The sequence below is a fragment of the Conger conger genome, chromosome 4, assembly GCF_963514075.1.
Source record: "Conger conger chromosome 4, fConCon1.1, whole genome shotgun sequence".
NCBI classification, from domain to species: Eukaryota; Metazoa; Chordata; class Actinopteri; order Anguilliformes; family Congridae; genus Conger; species Conger conger.
Genome location: NC_083763.1, coordinates 15008383 through 15034203, shown reverse-complemented (window position 1 = coordinate 15034203; position 25821 = coordinate 15008383). Strand labels below are relative to the sequence as shown.

At 47.0% G+C, this 25821-nt stretch overlaps 1 protein-coding gene across 6 annotated transcripts in view; it reads right to left on the bottom strand.

Annotated features, from left to right (window-relative positions):
- LOC133126141 (receptor-type tyrosine-protein phosphatase S-like) overlaps positions 1–25821 on the bottom strand; it is a 203848-nt gene that overhangs the window by 27552 nt on the left and 150475 nt on the right. For 2 of the 6 annotated variants that reach the window (XM_061237992.1, XM_061237991.1), the window contains 10 exons: positions 23805–24401; positions 22684–22778; positions 22255–22508; positions 21237–21324; positions 20006–20230; positions 19348–19508; positions 16687–16802; positions 10545–10592; positions 5493–5590; positions 877–1000 (listed from right to left, as the gene is read on the bottom strand). In XM_061237992.1, coding sequence (XP_061093976.1) covers positions 877–1000; positions 5493–5590; positions 10545–10592; positions 16687–16802; positions 19348–19508; positions 20006–20230; positions 21237–21324; positions 22255–22508; positions 22684–22778; positions 23805–24401 — 1806 coding nt within the window. The remainder of the gene's footprint in view (positions 1–876; positions 1001–5492; positions 5591–10544; positions 10593–16686; positions 16803–19347; positions 19509–20005; positions 20231–21236; positions 21325–22254; positions 22509–22683; positions 22779–23804; positions 24402–25821) is intronic. The other 4 variants (XM_061237996.1, XM_061237993.1, XM_061237994.1 and 1 more) reach the window with 4 other exon arrangements.

The window sequence follows — 25821 nt, the reverse complement described above, 5'->3', positions numbered from 1 at the left end:
TCCTTGTAATTTTCCTTTCCTGCGTGATGGGTTCAAATTAAACGCAACAAAGAACTGATGAAACGATAAATCGAAGAATAAATATTGTAAAAGTGTTAATATTGGGGAAAAATACTGTTTGTGATGGAAGTGCATTCCTTAACAAAGTATCACGGAAAGATCTGGAAAGAGAATCTACCTACCCTATCTTACTCTATGGTTACTCACACTATCATTGCATAGGACGGAACACAACACAGTACTGTTTAAACTTCTTTACACTGCACTAATAACTGGGTTAGAGAAACAAAATCTCTGACTGTATGTCTACAGATCTGGGTCAAACAAACTCTTTAGGAACCAGGACAATTCCTGCAAATTCTGTATCTCTGACACAGAATTTGCTTTACTTGAACCACTCTCCATGAGGCTGACATAACACTGGAATACACATAACAGCTGTCACAAGATGGCATAACAGAAGATATCAGGATACGTCAAATTACTTAAAACTGCCATACTTTTATTGGTAGATTTTATGACAGGACCATCTGTCATAACATCGGTTATGCCATCTTGTGACAGCTGTTATGTCATGTGAACAACAGTGTTATGTCAGCCTTATAGTGAGGGGTTCAAGTAAAGTGTTGCACACAATTCAATTCAAGGGGTTCGTTTTCTTTGCTTCAAAAACAGTTTGGGGAGTAGAGCAATAACCAAAATAAACTTGTCAAACTGTATTTGTACAGATGCTTTTATTTTTAAGTCAAATTTAAGGACTGAGTGAAGTTATGTGCCTTAGGTTTCCTTAACACAACAACACCTGAGTAAGTGGAGCTAAATTCCTGCCAGTCTGTCACTCTGCTCAGTAGCTCCACCTGGTGGACTGGACCTCACCTTCAACGGACAGGAGGATGACGCGGGAGTGGTCGTAGGCGATGACGTTGGCGTAGCGGTTCTTGGGCTTGTTCACCTCCAGGTTGGAATGCTCCCAGGTGAACTGCTGGCCCGGGTCAATGGACTGCAGGGGGACACACAGGTAAGAGTGTGAGCCGGTCTGCCTTCACACATATACACACATATACACACACAGAGACACACACATACACGCACACAAACACACATGCACACATACACACATACACACACATATACACACATATACACACACACACACACACACATATACACACATACACGTACACACACACATACACACACATATACACACACATACACACACACATATACACACACACACACACATACACACACACACACACACACATATACACACACATATACACACATATACACACACAGAGACACACACAGGTAAGAGTGTGAGCCGGTCTGCCTACACACATATACACACATACACACACAGAGACACACCCATACACTCGCATGAACGTACACATGCACACACACAAACACACATGCACATACACACACACACACGTGTGCGCACCCACACACACACTGAGACACGCATACACACAAATAATATACACACCCACACACACACCCACACAGACCCCCCCCCCCCCCCCCATCCACACCCACCCAATCACACACACACACACACTTGCAATAGCTGGTGGGAGCTTTGTAATTAAAAGCTGGCCTCGGTTCCCAATATTTAAAATATTTAAGAGGCGCAGGGGTTGCTGTGCAGAGATCGTTAATGTGTTCTGTGATTAATGGAAATAAAAATATTTATTTTTCGGCTCTGTCCTGGGGGGTGGTGGGCGGGAAGGGGGGGGGGGGGGGGGCAGAGGGGAATAAACCAGGACCCAGTCTGACGCTTATGTGATAAATGCAGCTGTTCTCAGAATATGAGAATTCTGAATAAATATTGTATTCCCTTGTCAGGGTAATTTAGAACTCCATTATGATTGGGGAGTTCGCTTGCTCTCAGAGCCTGTGGCTCTCTCTCTCTCTCTCTCTCTCTCTCTCTCTGTCTCTCCCTCCCTCTCTCTCCCTCTCTCTCGCTCTCTCTGTCTCTCCCTCCCTCTCTCTCTCTCTCGCTCTGTCTCTCTCCCTCTCTCCGTCTCCCTCTGTCTCTCTCCCTCTCTCCGTCTCCCTCTCCCTCTCTCTCTTCTCTCTCTCTCCCGTCTTCCTCTCTTACTCTCTCACTCTCCCCGTCTCCCCCTCTCTCTCTCTCCCATCTGTGGACGCTTGAGCCCTTGAAACTGTCCAGGTGAAAACTGTGCCTGTTCAGTGCTTCTGTGTCGATGTCAATAAGGATCTCCAATCGCCAGCGCTTTGTTTTTCACATGATTTCATCGAATGTGGCTGGATTATCGTAATGCATTTCCATTGTTTTCTTTAATGAAATCAGCCTTTCTCAATACCTCTCTTTGAGCTGTAATTAAAACACCCAGGGGACACAAAAGCACACAAAAGTCACTGAATTAAGTAAAAAAGAGTTGACCTCCGTTTGCTGACCCGTATTTAAATCGACTTGTTAGCCACGCAAAGCGATGAAAAACAGGGTCAGGGGTCACTTCCACCTTAACTCCGAGCCACCATCACTGTATTCAGACATTTGAAACGATCGCTGTCACAGTATTCAGACGTTAGAGACGATCACTGACACTGTATTCAGACATTAGAAATGATCTCTGTTGCTGTATTCAGACATTTGCAACGATCACCGCTGTTGTATTGAGACATTAGGAATGATCACCGCTGCTGTGCTCAGACATTCGAAATGATTACCGCTGCTGTATCCAGACATTATAAACGATCACCGCTGCGGTCATCAAACATTTCAAAACGATCACAGCTGCCGTCTTCAGACATTAGAAATAATCATTGCTGCTGTATCCAGACATTTGTAGACAATCCCAGCCAGCATACAGAAAACCCTGCGCTTATAGACAGAGGGACGGAAAATATCTGGGGTGCGTAAGGCAGGTCGACCCGTTTCAGAATTCAAAACTAGCCCGCTCTCAATTATATCACCAGGCTGATCGTTTATTCTGGTCTGAAAAGTTCAATAAAGCCAATGAGGTACGGCTGCAGACTGAGTGTGATGTTCTCGGTGAAAACAGTTTAATATTCTTCCAGACACAACCCCTCAGGTAATGGAAAACGCTGCAATGTAATGGAAGCAAGATCAGAAAAGGTGCTAAAGCATTTCCAAATGTATGAGAAAATGCACAAATTATTGCCACTTTGAGATACAAAAAAAATCATAATATTTACAATATATAGTACAGCATATTCAATTTCTGTAAGAGATAAAAGCGTGCACCGACACTGGAGGAGAGCTATTATGTAAATTTAGACAAGAAGAATTGCTTGGCACACGCACACACATTCATTCACACACGCACAGTGGGGGAATAATCTCCCCCGCACAGACACATACAGATATACACATGCACAAACACAGATAGACATGCACACATACACACACGCACATACACACACATATATATAAACACGCACACACACATGCACACAAACACACACACACACACACAAACAGACATGCACACATACACACACGCACATACACACACACATATATAAACATGCACACACACATGCACACAAACACACACACACAAACAGACATGCATACATACACACACACGCACATACACACACACATATATAAACACGCACACACACATGCACACAAACACACACACACACACAAACAGATATGCATACATACACACACACACACACACACACACACACATCAGCCCTCCAGGAGCGAAGCTGCACTGTAATGGCGCAGCGTGTAGAGAACGCTGCCCCCTACTGTTAGGACAGAGCATCTGCAGCCACACCAAAGCACGTCGCCATACATCACATGCTCTCCTGTGTGCTAGACCCTCCCCTCAAAACCCCCACGGCTGTTATACCGCTCTGTAATAACCCCCACCCCCCCCCCCCCAATCACCCCCCCCACCAGCCCTGCAAACCAATCACTCAGAGCCTGGAGAGCAGGGCCGGGTGAACAAGAGAGCGTGGCCGAGCGGTGATTCATCAAGAAAATAACAAAATTAAAATTACTTTCTGCTTGTAACGCCGGTCAGTTCTTCATCTGGAGGGAGACAGAGAGAGCGCACACTACACAGACACATTTTTCTGCTGGTTGGGAGGGGGGGGGGGCGGTTGGGGGCTCCAGTAATTATAAAGTCTGCCGTCGTGCGCGGGGTTGACGGAATGCCTGTGTCTGGGAGATGAGGCGCTGTAGATTTACGCCCCTGTTCTCCCGCCCGCGGAACAGAGTGAGCAGCCGTGATGGTGTGTTCATGTGCAGCGCTGCCCCACCCAGCCTACCACGGTATTCTACGGCGTTACACTCACACACACTCACACCCCTACACACACACAAACACCACACATACACACACATCCCTACACACACACACACACACACACACACCACACATACACAAACACTCACCCACACACACCCCTACACACACACACCACACATACACACAAATCCCTACACACACTCACACACAGACACACACTCACCACCACACACACCCCTACACACACACACACACACCACACATACACACACACACACACATCCCTAAACGCACTTACACACACAAACACTCACCCACACACACCCCTACACACACACACACAAACAGACACACACTCACCACCACACACACCCCTACACTCACACACATACACACACACACCCACACACACACCCCTACAGACTCAAACACATACACATACACACACACACCCCTACACACATACACACACTCAATGAAACACACACACACAGAAGGCACACAGCAGGCACACACACAAACCACAGCACACACACACACACACACAGCAGGCACACACACACACACACACATACAAACACTCACACACACCCCTACACACACACACAAACACAAACTGTTCTCTTAGCAGTTGCGGTATTTTCCCTCCTTTCATTAAGGCGTGATATAGGGGTGAAGGGGAGGGGATATTGCAGTATGTAAATGAGCTGCTGATTCAGCAGTGTGCGCTTTCCAATCAGCCGCCCGCACCATCTATAACCCCCCCTCAAACTTCTGACAGCTCATTGGGTACAGCGGGCTGAGGGTGGATTTGTGGATTTCTCTAGAAAACTCTTAACCTTTCCTCCAAACAACCCTTTACGAGCTCATGTCCCGCCCCCCCATCTACGCCTGGTCACCAAACAACTCCAGTCTTCGTCCAATCACCATCCTCCGCCACTGAGACAGCTACTTAAGAAGACACACTAGGCCTAGACAACTCCTAAGGCCAGGGGTGTCCAATCTTATCCGTAAAGGGCTGGCGTGGGTGCAGGCTTTTGTTTTAACCCGGCACTACAACACCTGATTTAACCAATCCTGGTCCTCAAACAAGACCTTGATGAGTAGAATCAGGTTATTTAGTGTTGGGCTAAAACCTGCACCCACACCGTTCAATTATTTGCAGACTGTGTGGGCTGTAGGTTTGCAGATAACCTCCTCCTCGCTCCCCGCCTCCTCTCTCCTCACCTCGTACTCCTGCGAGAGCTTCAGGTTGTCATTGGCCTTCAGCACCTCCGTGTGTTCAGCCAGCTCTGCGATGGGGATGGGCGGGTGGTTCATCATGCCTGCGGGACGGACAGAATAAAAACGGTCAGAGAAAGAGAGAGAGAGAGGAAAGAGAAAAGCACCGCCAGGGGCTTAAGGCCTGTGAAAACAAACAAAGGAAGGGGAACGGAGCGAAGGAGAAAATCAGGAAGAGGAGGAGGATGAGTTAGGTGACAGAGCAGGTGTGAGACTCGGTGAGGAAGCCTGCAATGGTGTTGAAGAGTGGTCCTCACTCCCGGTCCTGGAGAGCCGCAGGGGGTGCCGGATTTTGTTTTCGCCTAAAAATCAGCAACCGATTCAGACCCAAGAAACTAGGCGAGGTGAGCCGACTATGTAACTGATGCTTTCATTGATCAATTAAGTGCGGAGTAATTACGAAAGCCAGCACCCCCTGCGGCTCTCCGGGACTAGGAGTGAGGACCACTGGTGGAGAATGCTTGAAACAGACAGACAGAAAGATAGACAGACAGGCATCAGACACACACACACACAGCTTTTATGAGCGACGTTCGAAAGGTGTGCGAGTCGGCCAGGGTCCCACCTTCTCGTTCCGCACCCCTCCCCTCCCCGCTTTTTCACAACCCGCGGACGACACAGCCGAAGAGCAGGAAATAAAAAAACCCAGCGAAGACCTATTGGCCGACCGTTAAGGCGTAAAAACAGATCCCACACCAATTACCGCCCTATCCTTCAGAGAGACCGCCGCCTTTTTTTTAATAGCTTCGCAACGGCGACGGGGCAACAACATTACCGCCTTCCGTTGTTCCTTCTTTTATTTCGAAAATAATATAGAAGACAAACACCCCCGCGTTTCAGCGTTTCGTAGCGGCAGGATATGATGTTAACGAAAAACTATACTTCACTTCTCCGAGGGTCGCCCGGGTGAATAATGCCGTTTGGCGCTTTTATGAGAGGCGGGGGCTGGGGGACGGGCCCGTTCCTCCGGCCGCCGTGGCGGTAATGCCGCTAATAACAATAGCGGCAGGGCGTCTGCGGAACGTACTTTAACATTTATGGGGGGAAACATTTAATTTGTGAGTTTCATCAAAAGCGGAATAACAGTGGCGCGTGGCGCGTTTACGGCCCCGTCTCTCCACCGGGCCCAAAAGGCCGACCGACTAACAAGGTAATTTCGTACAATCTATTTCTTTTCGTCGCTCCGTTTTAAAAGAGAAATAAGGCCGAGCTTCTGACTGGAAAAGCCGTCTGTTCCTGTGCAGCCTCCCCTTACACGACCTCTCCGTCGCCCTCGAAAACAAGCCGCATTAAACCTGAAAAAAAGGCTTGTTTAGCCCCGATTCTGTAATTCATTTCTGACGTCTGGTCTGGGTGAAAAGACACGCGCGTTTCTGACTTCTGCCTCTCGGTTTCCCTCAGCCTGCCTCTCTCCTCATCTGACTCGTCCGCCTCACTTGCCCTGGCGGGCTCACCTGCTCGGTCTGCCTGGTTTAGATGGAAATGAGTTCCCAACTGATCTTATCTGGTCGAGTCATGCTGAAAGACGAGCTGAAATCAAAATGGACTTTTTCCTCAATTTGGTCAATTCTTCACGCAAACACGTCTTTAATTATATATTCCGTAAAATTAATAAAATTGGAATACTTGCATATTTTCACACCAAAGATCTTTTCCATCCACTTCCTGGAAAACTATTTTATAAACACCATACCAGGAGGCGTGAACCAAAATTGGAACCAATAGTGTTTATTAAATATAATGTTGAATTAGCCGTTCACCTCAAATCAATGTCTTTTCATACTACAGCATGCACTCTTCCCCCTCCTCCTCATTCTATCAACCTGGTGCTATCCGTTTTGTACGATATCAATCAAATTGACTCCCCTTCAAAAATCTCTCCCCCTCATATCATGGAAGCTAGTGCTGCTCTCACTTCCGTTTCAGTTAGTCTTCAAATACAGAGATGCCATTAACACCGCTGTCATTGACGAAACAACCAGACAATGGAGGAAAAAGAGGAGGCTTCTTGGTCTTGTCCAATGGGAAACCCAACGGGACCCAAATACCTCAGTAAAGTGAGCGTGGCACAGAGAGCCCTGGCCAGGGATGGAATGGGGCGTGTGGGGGTTGTGGTGGGGTGTTGTGGGGGCAGGAGAGTGTGAGACAAAGTGTCAAAATCAGTTGCTGGACTTCAGTCAGCCAAGGCCAAGCAAGCATGACTTTGTGACATGACATCATCGAGGTTACACCCGTGCTTACACCCCATAGACCCCCTTTGCTCACAGACTGCGAGGTGATAAGATGGATGTTCCTCCCAACCCCCCACCTCCCCGGAAACAGATTAATCGTTGAAGAACCCTACGACTAGAGTCAAATTTGGGAGGTCACTGCTACTGTGGTGTGTAGAAATGCACTCATGTTTGCACTGTTAGAGATTCAGAATAAAGACATAGATTTGACTTCACTGTAGATTAGGTGCAGAGAGAGATTTGGTATAGATATAGACTTTGCATACATATAGATGAGTTAAAAATATATACTATATATTTAGAAATATATATTAGGTGCACCTATACTATAAATATTATATTTGCTATAGATATAGATTTAGTATAAAGGTATATAGTACATATAGATTTAGTAGAGACTTAAAACACACTAGGAGCAGAAAGCTGGGAGAATCTAAAACTTAAAGGCATCGCTTTGGTGGAACCGTGGAACTCGGATTAAATAATTCACACTTCCCTGGATCTTTTTTTCTTCTCCCACTAGCCGCTATTTTTGGAGTGGCTCAGAAGCTTCTTCACACAGAGATCCAAAGCCTCTTGAATTGGATTTCCTTTCTGCATAAAGGGTCACCAAAGTGTAATTGAGCGTACAGAATGCGTGTAAACAATACGGGGCCTGCGCTTTATAGACGCTACTCAGCTCTTACACGCTCGTTGTTTGCCACTCTCGTCCGCGACTCATGACTTTCTTGTCCTCTGTAATTAGGCTAATTTCAATTCGTGTTGGTGGGTCTAAATTCCAGCCGATGTTAAACAAATATTGTAACAAACACTTGGAACTGGGAAGGATTTACAAACACAAACAGACTGATGAGAATGGCAGGTACTATGTAACTGAAATGAATGGCCCCCTGTGCTTAATTAATGTGAATGCTGAAAATCGCTGAAAACCTACAAGATGGTAGATCTCCAGGAACAGGGTTGGTTACCACTGTGTTACACTGAGTGTTGTGTGTGTCTGGGATCAACAGAAGCCCCTAAGAAAGCTCCACAACACCAAACCATCAAGATTCAGCTCAGGACCTCCAGGAGTCAGTTCACGCAGTCAGAACACCGCGTCCTGTGCTTTATTTGATCCGAGGGGGTCAAGCTGTACGAGCGGACGTGAGCCACAAACGTTTTTCGCGTCGTCAGCACAGGGTTATGATACTACGGGAGTCTGTCCCAGCTCAGACGCAATCTCTATGAGCTGTTTGTCCAGAGCTCAGGAGCTTTCTGCCTTATCCTCGAATGATGCAGTCCACTTGTTTCTATTCGCCAGCGGCCGGTGATAACACCCTTCACCGTCACGTCCCCAGGTGACGTTGAGCGAAAACACGACCCGGGTATCAAGCGGAACATCTTAAGAAGAGCTTGTAGTCTGGTGATGGACCTTAAGGTCTTATTTATTCTACTCTCAAGTAGAAATTATTAGCTTGTTTTAAGTTAATGTTTTCTTGACAAGTGAATTTCTCACCCCATTGGCAAATCTTGAAATGAGCTAAACCTTCTCATCTCATTGGAAGTTTATTTTGTCTCTTTTGGCAAAAAAGTAATAGAAATACGATTTTAAGTCGTTAAGATACTTGTTAAGACTGATTTATTTTATTTTATTATTATTTTTTGCAGTGCAGATATTCCCTTTCGGTGTGCTGGCAGTTTCTCCTTCCCGCCCTGCCCTTGTGGCAGATCCAGCTCCGTCTATCCCAACGGAAGACATCCGCGTCCAGGAAGCAATCAGGCCTGCATGCCTGCCCCCATTTCCTCTCCTCTGCATGTTGACAGGGGGGATTATGGGGGATGGGGGGGTGCGACTGATGCAATTTGCAGCCCACCGTGGTGGTGGGCAGCGAGCGGGAGACGCGATTGGATCACGGCGTGTTTACTTCCTTATCCGCGTTCAGATTTACGCACCGGGCTTTCCGCGCCGGCCTGGATTTACTCGAAGGATATTCAATATCAAACTCGCATAAACTCGACCGCACGGTAAGAACGTCCTCTCAAGGACAGGCCTCCGCCTCCTCCTCCCATTGGCTGGAAAGCTTTCCCCTCAATGTGGAATTTTTTTTCTTTTCTTTTTTTGTCAAACTCCAGCAATCAAAACAGATCAATGAGTGTGGGGAAAAGGACTACTCTCTAATTACGCATTTCCAATCTGATTCGCGGTCGATAAGCCGGAGAGGGAAAATAAATAATGATTTCTTTTGATGGCTCCGCAACTTCCAAAGCGTGTTTATACATGTTTATTTACATATAAAAGGCAATCGCTGTGCGTCTACGAGAGAGAAAAAAAAAAAACCTTTTCTTGTTGTGCTTTCACCATAGGCTACTGATCCAAATGTCGGCCTATTGTTCGCCTTGCGGTTTAATTAATTCAGCTCGTTATCGCTGTCTCCAGAAAGACCCCATCAGTTCAGATTGGAATTTGAACATTGAGGGGAGTGTGGGGGGAAGGAGGGAGGGGGGGGAAGACGGAACAGCGTTTAAAAAAACGTCTCTACATCATCTGTGATCGCAGAGGTTACACAGTGGATTAATGAACAGCCAACAGCTTGTGTGAGAACATAGCAACTGAAAAAAGAAAGAAAAAAACAGTACAAAGTGCAGGAAATTAGTGCTGAATCTGCAAATCATTTCAAAAATATGTGAATATGAATAAAGTGCGGAAAGTGGGGCAGCTCTACAAAAATAAAAATCAATAATAAGATGCAGGAAGACAAACAGAGGAGCTCGATTCGTTGGGACTAACTTTCATAGTCAAAATCGGCTTCGCTTAGAGGGCTGCTGAGGCCAGAATCTGTGAAGAATAGCAAACATAAAAAAAGAAAGAAAATATCTTTTACAACGCTGATGATGTAATCAGAACCAAAAGTTTAAAAAGCCTGACACACATACAGTAGCTATGGAGAAAGAAAAACTCACACAGTTCATATTTCATTCTTAATCAAACATCTCCTGTTTAGCAAAGTCATTGCCTGGCTTTAGTTTGACAACACGCCATGAATGTGAGAGAGTGAATGTATCATCACGGACCAACACAGAAACAAACAGCATCCTGCTGGACACAGACAGTTAAAGTAAAAGAACAATTCCTGTTTATATCTTATCAGGGTTTAAGGCTGAGATGAAGCTAATAATGCATGTTGAACATAAATACAACACTGGCCACCTCAAGGCTTTTCATTTCATTTCACTTATTATCGATTTAAGTTAAGTTTGTCACTTTTTTTGGACTCACTCCATTAACTGAGCTAATGTTCGGACAACGTTAGTATCCTACTTGAACATACTTTCTAGCTAGTGGGTAAACACTGACAGTAGCTAGTTGTTATGAGAAACGAATAATTAAAATGAATTAAAAAAAAATACTTATTAAAAACTTTCCTGGTGGCTACAGTGAGAATAGACACAGTGTAGGTGGATCCATTCTGACTGTAGCGACTGGTGCGGTCACACAGGTGCTTTAGTGGCGAATACCACCAGCCCTGTGAGCGTTTTTATTGCTGAATTATTGAAGCCTTGTGGGGGTAACTGTTGGATGTGATGCCAAACGTTGAGGCGGAGGCGAAAAGTAGAGCGCACATATCAGCACTGTGACCCCCCCCCACCCCGACAGAAAATTCCAATCAGCGCTGCGCTCGGTTCCCTGCTACATTGCCGGGGGGCATTGCGCGTTTCCACCCAATTGAAACCTCTTCCATCAACCGCCGGGCCTGACAGTTGTAATTGGAAGTGTGGGGTCGAGAATTGATTTCGTTTCATGATTCAGGGGTTTCATAAACAGGGGCGAGCGAGGGCTTTACGCAGTGGGGTGAGGGGGGCGGGGAGGGGACGAGAGAGAGAGAGAAAAAGAGAGAGGAATACAGCCAGAATGAATTTAGAATAACACAAATGGATGCTGGGAAATGTAGTTTTTGTGATTGGTGTCCAGTAATGGAATGATCCAGAACCATCCAGGGCGGCCACATTCCCTCACAGCCTCAACACTGTTCCAGTCTGATCCAATAACAGGTGATAAGGAGGGAAGGTCAAAAGACCAATCCTCCTTTTACCGTTTACTGTAGTGTCTGCTCTCCTGCAGAGTCCAGACATATGGGGCGACATGGCTCAGGCAGTAAGAGCAGTCGTCTGGCAGTCGGCGGGTTGCCGGTTCGATCCCCCGCCCGGGCTGTGTCGAAGTGCCCCTGAGCAAGACACCTAACCCCCAAAATGCTCCTGACGAGCTGGCATGGCATGACATGGCAGCCAATCGCCGTCGGTGTGTGAGCGTGTGCATGAATGGGTGAATGAGAGGCATCAATTGTACAGCGCTTTGGATAAAGGCGCTATATAAATGCCAACCATTTATCATTTACATGGGTCAAATGCTTTATCTGAACTACATTATCCTTCAGACAGCAGTATTCATGTAGATCACTGACAATTTTAAAAGAAGCCAATTTAAAAAAAACTAATGATTTGAACCAACACTCAGCTTTCATGTGACTGTATGTTTAGGCTACAACACTATAAAAGCAAGTCTGTTTCGACAAGTGAAGTTTTTGTTACATGAAACAATTTCACAGGCAAAAAGTAAAACAAAACTTAAAACAAGTTCATATTTTCTACTTGAGAAAAAAAATGAAAAAGATTTGAAGTTTCATTCCAAGACTAAAAAGCTTTTTTGCAGTGCAGTAGCCCTGTAGATTACTGACAATTAACAAAACTAAAAAAAAATGCATTTACAAGAGAGCAATTTCTTTGAAACAACATTCAGAAATGATTTCAGTATGTTTAGGCCACTAATATATTTCCTGAAAAATTATAAGGGGATCTGCAGGACTGTTTAATAGTTTTACCAGCATTAAAGTCCTGTGCAGTTAAAGTAGGAAAAATCCAAAATTATTCATAACAGCTATACTGTTTAAAAAAAAGAAACAGTCCATTTAGTCATGATTCAAGTATTTGCGGGTGTTAAATGCACTGTTAAGAGTGTTTGTTTATGACATCTGGCATTTCCGTAAGTTGTGTAACAGAAACATAACAGGAAATATCTTTTTTTTTGTTTTCTTAACAGCGTGAGTGAAAATTTCCCTTCAGCGTAGAGAGAGAACACCAGCAGGAAGAGGCAAAAGATGGAGTTTGGAGGTCTGTTTTCGGTAATGCTTAACATTTTTCCAGTACCCAGGCAGATATCAATAATCCAATAGACCCAATTGTACTGTGAAAAATTTGCTTCCTGCTAACCCAAAACTGCAAGAGGAACCGTGAATCACTATCTACACTGAAAATATTTGCTTGTTTTTAAGTCACTTTTTGCATGACAAGTGAAATTTTCTTAGTCTATTGTCAAACTCAAAATACATCTCAAAATACAACTGTCTGACCTCACTGGCAATATCTTTGACTAATTTAGCACGAAAGTAATATACATTTTATAAGTCTAAGATTTTAAGCCTAAAATAAGACTGAAATACTTACTTTACTTACACCGACATATTTTTGGGTTTTTGCAGCGTCATACCCAACTGAAATCCTACACCGCAAGGAAACTCAACATATTCCCAGCCGGCAACCAATTATTTCTCAGATCGTTTTTTTAGCTCCATTTCTTTCTGACCTCCCCACCCCTGACAAGGGAGAAGAACTGAATGTTTCTGTCGACCTTAAGTGTGTGATTGACAGGGGGGTGGGGTGGGCCTGCAGTGGTCCTCCTCTGTACCTATTTTTGGCTTCATAATCACTGAAAATGACACTGGGCAGTTGGCACTTGACCTGCCAACATTCGAGTCTAAGAAACAAGAAGCCCGCCAACGCGGGTGATAAGGAGGTTCCTCCTTCCTGACATTAATACCTGGTCCTTCCCATGATGCTCTCTGCCTTGTTAAAATGGGCTTGAAGTTGAGGGGTTGTGGGCCAGCTCTTAAAATGCAGAGGGATTGGGTGGAATCAGGCTAGGAACTGAACAAAGACGTTTCCCAAAATCTCTGCCGTATTTCAAGGTGGGTTAACAAATCTCGGGCTTAAACATGGCACTCATTACCATGGGAAAGGGTCGGTGCTTCTGAGGCCAGGGAAAGGTGGGGGTGGGGAGAGCGGTTAAATGCTCAGACCGAGGTATATTCTGAAATAAGTGGGGTTTTCTGACCGTTGCAGAAACCAGGAATATGGTTCACACCCCACCCTCAAACAGGGATCCAAAGAAAGAAGGGAATATGGGAATCGGGGATGGAGGAGTAACAGAAGGAGGTAAAGATGACACATGGACACACAACAGAAAGGGCAAATGCCTACGAGGTGATTCACTGATCTTTCATTTGAATTTGCCAGCCACACAAACACACTCACAGGCATTCATATACACACACACACACACACACACACACACACAAGCAGACACACAAACGCATACACACACACACACAGGCACACACACAAATGCATACACACACACACACACACACAAATATACACACATGTGATAGGACACACAAATATATAGACATACGTGCACACACATTGACACACACATCCAGGCAGGCACGCATGCACACACACACACACACACACACACACACACACACACACACACATAAGCGCACACACACTTGGCATTCCCTGGCATCAGCTCAGTGCTTCCTCATGTGTAGTGGGGTATGGTCATTTGAACAATTGCCGCTATTAGCTAATGGGAAGATTCAACCGTTCACTGCCCTGCTTAATTGGGCTAAAATGTCTGCTTAAATTAAATTCTCTCAGCGAAAAAAGATAATGACATCGCAGAGTTCAACGAGGACCAGGGCGAAAAAACAGGTGAAAAGGAATGGGGAGCAATTAACACGCGAGCTGTACGCCGCGTTTTGACAAGGCCCTCTCCTCGTAGCGAGATGGGGCGAAATGTACCGACTGAGAAGGACAAAGACGACGCTAAAGTAGCGGAATCGCTACCTCATCGCTACGGCGACAGCGGCAACAACTACCGCGGTGTAGTCAGCTCGCTCATCAATGAAGCGAATGACTTCCCAGCATGCCGAGGGTCATAGATAATAATAACGCCGGACGGATCTGGCCTTCTGAGACCAGCGGCTTTGAAAGACTTCGGCCGTCGGTTTCATCCGGTTAAAGCCCCACACTGAGGGGGGGTTGCTCGATACGTCGACGCGCGTTCGGCGGTGGCGTGGCCCGGGACGCGGGGCGGTTCGGTCGGGTAGGGGTCCGTGTTTCATCGCCGTCTTATCGCTACGGGCCCCGTGGGCTGGGGGGCAGCGTGGCTCCGTTTGGGAGATTAGGGCCTTTGAAACCCGAGCGTCTGATGAAGCGCAGGACCTGGAGACGGACGGGATGAGAGATGAAAGGGGTGGTGGGGAGGGGGGGAGGGGGTGGGCAGAGTTCGTCATCACAGAGCCGGTCCCCTGCAGGCACGCAGACGCCCGTGGCGGGGGGGTGTAGGGGTGGGCAGCGTGATGGAGAATTGTCAGGTGGGTTTAGCGGGAATGGCGGCAGTAAATGAGAGAGAGATTGGAGAGCTCTGGGAGCAGCTGGCAGGACGGGGGAAGAGGGCTTAGCCGGCCTAGCAAGAGCCACATCGCCTAGCGACCGCTATCGTCTCAACCGACCCCCCCCCCCTCCGAGCGCACAGCTCCTCAGATACGATCAACATCCCCATTCCCGTCATGGTCATACAGCACCTGGCCAGCCCCTTCTCAGACTGAAGGTGAGTGACGGCTGTCGCTTATCAGATGAGCATACCAGGACAAGGTGTTAGGACATGTGTAACGGAGTGTTTACATAAGTATGTAACGGAGTGTGCGGATATGAACGTAACGGACTGTACAGATATGAACGTAACGGACTGTGCAGATATGAATGTAAACAGAGTTTGCAGATATGAACGTAACAGACTGTGCAGATATGAACGTAACAGACTGTACAAATACATACGTAACAGAGTGTACAGATATGAAAGTAACGATACGAACGTAACAGAGTTTGCAGATATGAATGTAACGGTGTGTACAGATACGTACGTAACGGAGTGTACAGATATAAAGGTAACGGACTGCACAGATATGTACATAACGGAGTGTACAGAGGGGGAGAGATGTGGGGGCACTTCTGGAATGGCGGTCTCCGAGACCTCTCACCAGCCCCATGGATTTCCGCTCCCTGTTTCTACCTGGCCTCTGCGTTAAACATCACCATGGCAATGGGGCCTTTACCACGGCGATGGGCCGTCACCTCCAGACTCCTCCCCAGAGGTTTTTCGTCTACGTTTCAGCGATGTAATTGAGGTTCGTTCCGATTCTTTAGGATCAAGACAAGTGAGTGGTAGGTCTTTTACTCAAGGTGATGTTATTCTGAACTCTATTTTGCTGGGGTTTAGCTTTCCAATAGCCTGTATTTTTTGGCTAACGCGCCATTTGTAGTTACAATGGTTTTAGTCCACCTGTCTCTTATCTGATGGCTGAGGTTTCTGACCTGTCTGTGTAAACTGTAATACCACCTTAATACTGCCCATGGCCTGTATTAAGTACTGCTGGACAGCAAGATATGGACATGAGATGAGTTCTTTTACAAGAATATCATGTGTGTGCACTGTGTGTGTGTGTGTGTGTGTGTGTGTATGTGTACTGTGCGTGTGTGTGTATGTGTGTGTGTGTGTGTGTATGTGTATGCGTGTGTTTGTGCATGCGTGTGTGTGTATGTGTGCATATATGTGTGTGTTTGTGTATATGTGTGTTCGTTTAAGTGTGTGTATGCGTGCGTGTGTGTATGTGTGCATGTGTGTGTTTGTGCGAGTGTGTGTATGTGTATGTATGTGTGTGTGCGTGTGTGTGTACATGTGGGTGCTTATATGTGTGTTTGCGTGTGTGTGTGCATGTGTGTGCGTGTGTGTGTGCATGTGTACATACCCGGGGTCTGGTAATTAATGCGCCTCATCTCCACAGGATCGGTGGGGTGGTGGGGCGCGATCTCCGCGTTGTTCAGCAGACATTTTGTCCGTGGTTCCGACTGTTTCCTTTTACTGCTTATAGACAGGAATGTAAATACACACAGAGTCAGAACCCAATGCATCATACACCATAAATAATACAGTACATACATACATACCTACAGGACATGCATACATCGATACATCAATGGAATAATATATCAAATACACCTATCACAGTACACACACACACTCAACACAATATAGGACAAACCCACAGATTCAGTCCCCAACTGACACCTTACAGCAAAGACTGAAATGAGTTTGGATGTGAGGAGCATCTCCTGATACATTTTCTCCCTCCTCCCTTTCTCGTTTTCTGAACTAATTAAAAAACATATTTCATGCTGAGGCTGGAGTTCTATAACCCCCCCCACCGCCCCTCCCCCTCCCCCAATCCCCCGTGCCCCCTCCCACCCCCCCCCCCACCACCTTCACCACCTCCACCTCCACCAACTCTACTTTTCCTCAGAACAGCAATAAAGTCCGGCTAAGCCTTACCTGTCAGGTTTACTGCTTCCATGGAAAGCGAGAGAATAAAATAAATATATAAAGGAAAGTGTTGGGAGGTGGGGTGGGGGTAAGAGCAGACAGGAAGGGGGGAAGAGAAATCAATGAAGAGCATTAAAATTCGCAAGGCGGCAGTAGCAGCCTAGATAAAGCTTATCTGCATTAGGAGCAGCCAGTTAAGGCTCTTCCCCAGGCCCAGAGGGACACAAACTGATCCAGGACCAGCAGACGGGGAGGTAGGGGGTGAGGGAAGTCAAGGCCAAGGGCAGGTCAGGAGGGGGCGGGGCAGGGGGGAATACGATCTGAGTGTCTGAGAGGTGTTTTTTTTGGTGGGGGGAGGGGGCGGGGGGGGGTCGATCCGGGGGAAGCCAGGAGAGGGCCCAACTATGCCAAGGTCAGCCTGGTAGAGAGCGGCCATTTTGTCTTGCTATCGTAAGGCAACTCAGCAAAAAGAGCCTGTCTTAACAAGCGTTTTAGTCTTATAATAAGACTTAAGATTTCACTTTTTGAAAGTAGAAAGATTAGCTAATGTTTGCTTGACAAGTGAAACTTTCTTATTTCTTATTCCATTGGCAAATCTCGAAATAAGTCAAACTGTCTCACCTCATCGGCAATATTTCAATCTTATTTAGCAATATAAGAAAAAAATACTTCTTATTCTATTTTATTTTTTTGCAGTGAAGTTAGTGCTTGGTTGGCTGCTTACCCATCGCAGGGCCACCCTCGCGGTACGAGACTTCTCTTCTAAAACCGCCGATAACGGCAGAGATTGAAAATGAAACGCTCTTTGGCTTCAAACGCCAAACTTTCAGAAACCGGCCTCAGATGGCTGACAGCTGCCCAAACACATACAGCACACACACGCCACGGAGATCCCAACCTCAGAAAACCGAAAAGTCGGGTCAACCGAACAGGGTAGGGAATCGGAAGTATAACATTAAAACAAACGTTAAAATGCAATAAAAATACAAACGAGGATATGGATTTGTTTCCGTTTTCTATTTTACAAGTTTACCATTGAAGCCTATTCTTAGTTATTCGATTGCACTTTTTATACTGTTTGGGCAAATGTCATTGAGGTTATTGGTTTATCACGACTCGGTAATTAACTGAACTGAAATAAACATTACATTTCAGTGTTCTGAATGACCTTAATTCCTGATGTGTTCGGGACTCTGAGGTTTTACTGCACAGACGGGTGAAAACAGCACCGTATCACAGCTTTTACCAACCTTTTTCCTTTCCAAATTTACAGAAGTTCGTAGCACACCGCTCTCAAAAGCGAGTAACGTACTTTGATATTGATGTGACAACAGCAGGCCAATATGTCCTTTTGGGGTGTTAATTAAGCGGTATGCATTTTAATGACATTTATTTTGCATTTTGTGAATTTGTACATTGAAATTTTAAATATTCATTTGAACTTGAATTCTTGTTTTGATAAATGTCTTTTCACGTAGCACAGCTGACCTTGCATACGGCATACTGGTTGGGAAAGACTGCCATAACGGATAAGAAGTGGATGTAGAAGAATATAGTCAGGGAACACCGACTTCTATACTGCAAAATGTAACTGTCTTAACAAGTGTTTTAGTCTTATAATCAGAATTAAGATTTTATTTCTCTCAAGTTGAAAATATTATCTTATTTTAAGTTAATGTTTGTTTGAAAAGTGAAAACATTTTATTCCTATTCCATTTCTTATTTAACAAAAATGTAAAAGAAAAATAAATAAGTCTCAATATAAGAATAAAACACTTGTTATTTTTTGTATCTTTGAGACACTTTAGAACAGGGATAATCAAATCTGACCCTCAAATCTAAATCCGGCCCTGGATTTCTTTCCTCCCGGGTAATTAACTTAACAACTAGTGCTACTGATTGGCCGGACTTGCCTTCGCACGTGACTCCCAGGTAAAGGGAGGGTGGAAAACCAGCAGGTCTCGGCCCTCGAGAGCCACGATATGATGATCCCTGCTTTAGAGCTACGGCTCCTATTATATTTAATTCCTCCTGATTGACAGCGACTACACTCTGCATGCAGGCTCCACCACACCCTGCCTCCACTCACTTCTTGTAGAGCAGGATGGCGATGACGATGCAGATGATGAAGACCACTGCCAGGACGGGGCCCACCACCCAGATCAGCCCGTCCCCGCCCTGCTCCACGGGCCGGGGGTCCACGTCCGGGGCCATGATGGAGTCCGTGTAGGGGCTGGCCACGAACATCTTCTGCACACGCAACACACACGTGTACACAGGCACACGCACACACACATACACACACACACACACACACACACACATGCACACACACACACACACACACACACACATACTACATTAATACTCCAGTAATACTACATGAATACTCCCCATGGTCTGGTTGAAGCTCCCTATATGGGAGTGTGTATGCGTGCGTGTGTGTGTGTGCATGTTTGTGTGGGTGTGTACAGTACGTTTGTGTTTGTGTGTGTATGTATCTGTGTACATATATGTGTGTGTGTGTGTGTGTGTGTGTGTATGTGTGTAAGATGAGACGGTTGGGCAGTACTCACCCCAGTGGTGGTGGTGTGTGCATGCGTGTGTGTGTGTGTGTGTATTTATTTGTGTGTAAGTTCAGACTCACCCCGGTGGTGGTGTTGAGCTCTGTGTGTATGCGTGTGTATGTGTGTAGGTGTGTGTATGTGTGTGTGTCTGTATTTATTTGTGTGTTAGTTCAGACTCACCCCTGTGGTGGTGTTGAGCTCTGCCAGCAGGAAGAAGACGTACTCCTGGCCCGGCTCCAGGGCGCGGTTCTCGTAGCCGTTGTACTTCTTCTGGTTGCCCACGGTGAAGGTCTGGGGGAGCGAGGCGGGCTCGAAGCTCGCCGCGATGTAGGGCTTGCGCAGGTCCACCTGGCCCAGCTGCCGAGTGGTCCGGGCGTGCCGCGACGCTCCCAGGTCCAGCAGGAGCTGAGAGAGGAGAGGAGGAGAAAGGAGAGATGAAGACAGAGAGAGAGAGAAACAGGAAGAGAAGAGATAGCAGAGGCCCCACTCAATTCTGCCGGCGCCAGTTCAAACAAGCAAACAAAGTGCAGTCGAAACTACGCTGACATTTGCGATTGCTTTGAGCTCAACCTCTCAATCAAACTACGTCCAAATTCGAAAGGGCAACCTCTGGCCGCAGGCCTAGGCCGAATAAGCTTATTAATTTCACAAATGGCGCAAAAAAAAAAAAAGATTCAGCTGGGGAAAAAAAGGAAAAAGAAAAGGAATGCTAATGCTAATCGCGACGCAAATGGCTTTTGACTGATTGCGCTACGAGGTCACCCTGACCGGGCCAGCGGGCGTTTGAGCGTGAAGCAATGGGAGAAATGTCGCTCCGCTCACTCGGAGAGAGAGGGGACTTGGGGATGCACCAACAGCAGCCACACAAATCCTTCCCCCGGTGATCAGTCTTTCTGAACAGAGCGCAGCTGACACTGCCAAGCACGGCTAAAACACAGCCTTAAGGCTAATTTATGCTTTGGCGACAAAGTGTCTTGTGACTAAGTGCTGCTGACAGAACTTTGTCCGACGACTGTTTGCATTCATAGTTCAGAGAGAGTGCGCTATGTTACTATAGGAACCAGCTTCTCCTCACACCCGTCCATTTTGCTAGCTAGTTACGGAAACAAAACGTCTTCATTCATGAAAACAAGTAGCCTAGTAGTAAACTAGGTACAGGACTCCCGGCGACACCTGGCAGCGATGCTCAAAAGTGCTTGCTTGATGTCAAAAGTATTGAATTTGCATCATTTTTGTCTGCCGACATGTCGCACAACAAAGCATAAATTATCCTCCCCAAGTCTTAGTTTATGTCTCCTTTGATGGCTTCCGTACCTGCCCTACTGTACGCTATGGACACACACACACACACACACACACACACACACACAAACACACACACACTCAGTGGAATTGGGCGGGTGTTGCTCACCTCCTCCAGGTCCATCTCGTCAGGGTTTTTAATGTGTCTGATAGGCCCCTTCTTTTTCCTGAGGGGAACCACCACCAAGTAGATGTTCCTGGGAAGAGAACCGGACACGGTGAGTCTCACCATCTCAGGATGGGCCAAAGAGCTCTCACCCTTGAAGCTACAGGTGTTATGGGTTCTGTATGTTCCCTGTGTGTTAGGGGTTCTATGTTCCTTTTGTTTGTTATGGGTTTCATATCCCCCTGTTTGTTACAGGTTGTGTGTTCCCGTGTGTTACGGGTGCTGTGTTCCCTCTGTGTACTGGTTCTATGTTCCTCTTGTGTATAACAGTTTCTATGTTCCCCTGGTGTAACAGTTTTTATGCTCCCCCGGTGTGTAACAGTTTCTATGTTCCTCCGGTGTGTAACAGTTTCTATGTTCCCCCGGTGTGTAACAGTTTCTATGTTCCCCCCGTGTGTAACATTTTCTATGTTCCCCCAGTGTGTAACAGTTTCTATGTTCCTCCAGTGTGTAACAGTTTCTATGTTCCCCCCGTGTGTATCAGTTTCTATGTTCCCCCGGTGTGTAACAGTTTCTATGTTCCCCCGGTGTGTAACAGTTTCTATGTTCCCCCGGTGTGTAACAGGTGCTATGTTCCCCCGGTGTGTAACAGTTTCTATGTTCCCCCTGTGTGTAACAGTTTCTATGTTCCCCCGGTGTGTAACAGGTGCTATGTTCGCCCGGTGTGTAACAGTTTCTATGTTCCCCCGGTGTGTAACAGTTTCTATGTTCCCCCCGTGTGTAACAGTTTCTATGTTCCCCCGGTGTGTAACAGTTTCTATGTTCCCCCCGTGTGTATCAGTTTCTATGTTCCTCCGGTGTGTAACAGGTTCTATGTTCCCCCGGTGTGTAACAGTTTCTATGTTCCCCCGGTGTGTAACAGTTTCTATGTTCCCTCGGTGTGTAACAGGTGCTATGTTTCCCCGGTGTGTAACAGTTTCTATGTTCCCCCGGTGTGTAACAGGCTCCATGTTCCTCTCACTTGATCATCTCTTTGGTCTCCAGGGCTGGGAAGGTTATGGTCAAGCTGCTGTCAGGTTCGCGGTTCTGCTCCAGTTCGGGCTTCTTGACCAGGATGGGCGGTGCGGTCCGGGCGACCACGCGGTGCCGCAGCCCGCCCGTGGTCTGGTCCTGGCAGGTGATCCTGAAGTCGTAGGTGTTGTTGGCCTTCAGGTTGGTGATCAGGGCCTTGGTCTGCTTGGCATCCACGTCCACCTTCAGACGGTTGTATTCAATCTGCGAGGGGCGGAAAGGCGGTGACGCTACGCAGAAACAAGTACTCTGGAAACGCAGAGGGGAGCGGTTTCAAGATGGCAGCGGCAGCAATGCTGCCCTACATGCTAACGTGCTAACATGCTTTAACACTGCTCCCAATGTAAACGCCGTTATTAAAAGTAGTAAATCGGCTCACTGTGCACTTGAATGGCGTCTGGCTTTCTAGAAACTTCCACGTCAGCAGCACCGTCGTCTTAGTGACCAGCTTCACCGTGAAGTTCTTGGGGACGTCTGTTTGGAGGGGACGGGGGGACGGGGGGAAATAAACATGTCAAAAACAAACACAAACGAGAAGAAAGAAGCACGTTTTAGCTCTGAAGGGATAGTGAGAGAGACAGAGGTGAAAAGGAGGCATCTAGATTTTTCAGGTTCCTCGAAGTGAAGGGTGAGCAGTGTTCTCTGTGAGGGGGAGGGAACCAGAGCAGATTAGACAAGCAGAAAGTGACTCATCGACACAGACCCATGGAGAACCAGTGGAACCACCGGGGTCCGTTTCACCCCCAAAAACTCAACTCTCTGCACCCCCGCCAAACCAAACCCCCCCAACCCCCCACCCTCCCGAGCTTCATCCACGCTGGGCCAAAGTTTTCATGGTGGAACTAGCACTTAGGGGTTCAGACAGGAAGTACCCACACGGACACCACAAGGACAGGGGACGAGGACAGACCAGAGCAGAGCATGCCGACAGTTATTAGCAGTGCATCATGGGATGCCATGCCGCACACCGTTTCGTGGTGAGGGGGGGTGGGGGGGTGTGGGGTAGGGGAAGGGGGCTTAAAATAAATGCAAATAAATAAATAAATAAATAATTAAATAATACCCAAAAATTCAATAATAAGATAAATAAATCTGAAAAATAAACTCTAACGTGATTGAGAAATCAGCAGGCCTACCTGGATAGTGTGTGGGGGTTTTGTGAGGCGGTGTTTTACACTGTGAGAGAGCTGCCAAGGGCTTCAGGAAGAGGCGTGACTGACTGACCGACTGACCACTCAGCACTTACCTTGCACATCGGGGGGAGGGGCTATCCTTTTTAAAAACAGGGCTGACTGTAACTCACAGACTCTTTTTTCCCCCTCTTTTTTTTACCTGCTCGCAAGTTTCCCCCAGAAATCTCTTTTCTCTTTTCTCATTGGTGGAGGTAGAGATGGGGGCCGGCCTTTATTTTTTGTTTCTTTTTTTGTCGCGGTCGTTTTCGTTTTTTTTAACTTTTGTGGCTTTTTCTCCCCCGAACGGAAAGAAGCGGGCGTGCCCTACCTGTCTGCAGCGGGCCGGTCCGGTACTGCACCGGCGGACTGTAGGGGCCGGGCCCCGCTCGCGTGTGCGCTCGGATTTTCACGTCGTACGCCGAGTCGGGCCTCAGGCCGTTGAGCGTGTAGCTGTGGTCGGCGGCGGGCAGCGAGAGTTCGCGGGGCGTCCCCGCCGGACCCCCCGCCTCCTTGTAGGCCACCGTGTACTCGGTGATCGCCCCGTTCCTCTCCGCCAGGACCGGGGGCAGCCAGGAGAACTGCACCGTGCAGCAGGTCACGTTCGACCCCCCCGAGATTTGGGGGTACCCCCTGGGCGCCTCCTCGGGCACGTCCAGCTCCCGGACGGCCTCCTCGCCGAACCCCGAGCGGCTTTTGGCGGAGAGCTTGAACAGGTAGGTGGCGCCGCGGTGCACGTTGTCCACGGTGTAGCCCCGCTCATGGGCCGTGAACTCCAGGGTGGCCAGGGGACTCAAGTCCTTACGCCCCAACTGGAGCCTGTACCCCTCCACCTCCTGCCCCGACGGCACCACCTCCGGCGGCCGCCACTGCACCATGGCGGAGCTGTCCGTCTCCTGATGGACCAACAGGAGAGGCGGGCCGGGCACTGAGGGCGGGGGGAGAAGAGAGGAGGTTAGCAACGGCTTAAAACAGCTACAGTTCCAGTTATTTCGCTGACGCTTTCATCCAAAATGACTTACAGTTGATTAGACTGAGCAGGGGCCAATCCCCCCTGGTGTAATGCAGGGTTAAGGACCTTGCTCAGAGACCTCAACATCAGCACTGATCCTATTGTGGCCACACACTGTGGATTGAACCCAGGTCCCAGTCAAGCACCTTAGCCTCCGAAAACACTCTTTCTCTCTCCCTCTCCCTCCCTGTTTCTCTCTTCCTCTTCATGTTACTGCCCAGACACCAGCCTATAAAAGCTTAACAGTAAAGAAGATAAGCAAGCACATGCACCAACAAGTTTCAAAAGAATACAATTTTTTGGTAATCCAGAGAGAATTTTTTTTAATATACTGTGTCAGTCTGCTGGTGTGATGCATTCTGGGAAAGCCTACCCTCGTCAGCATTAGCCTTATCTATGTTATGTGTATTGACCTAGATTTCCAATGCCTTGAGACTTTTTAATTCTTTGAAATTTTGTAGAGATGAGCACGTCAATCAAACGAACACAGTTAAACACAGCCCTATTGCATTGTATTGCATTTAATCTCGGGCAGGCTTTGAACCGGCTGTGAATCTCCCACACTGCAAAAAAGTCTGCCTTAACAAGTGTTTTAGTCTTGTAATGAGACTTAAAATCGTACTTCTTTCTCTCGAGTAGAGCATACTAGCCTGTTTGAAGTTACTATTCACTTGACAAGTGAAATTTTCTTACCCCGTTGGCAAATCTTGAAATAAGTCAAACTACCTCACCTCACTGACATTATTTTTGTCTTATCTAGCAAGTAAAAGAAATAAGATCATTGCGGCAACCCAATCACCCCCTCCCCCCCCTCCTCATTTCACTGACGGCCTTTTTCGGCTGTTAATGGCCATTTTCCGAGCGAGGCGGAAAATGAAACAGGCGGCCATTTTAAATGGGGCTCTCGCTCGCCCAAACACGTCTGAGATGAGTGCGACATTAATCCGCTAAATTACAGCGGTGCCTCCCGCTGTAACCACCGAAGCCGCCTCTCTACGCTCCGAAAATGAGTCTGTCTGAACAAGTGTTTCAGTCTTGTAATGAAATTTCAAATCTTATTTCTCTCTCTTAAGTAGAAAATACTAGCTTAAGTCTTATCACCATGCAACATTATCGGGGAGGAGAATGTCATTTTGTCTGTTTTGTAATACTGGGGGATTGTAAACCCTCTATCCTCCCATAAATTCATTTTGGGTGCCGCGGCATGAATTTGGGGCGGCAGGGCACTGTTGAAGCTGTGGGTGGGAATTGCGGCCGGTTGCATCCTCTTTGCACGGAGGTAGCATGTTGTTCCTGTGTTTGCATGGGTATCAGGTTTCGTACGCTCCTGCCATTG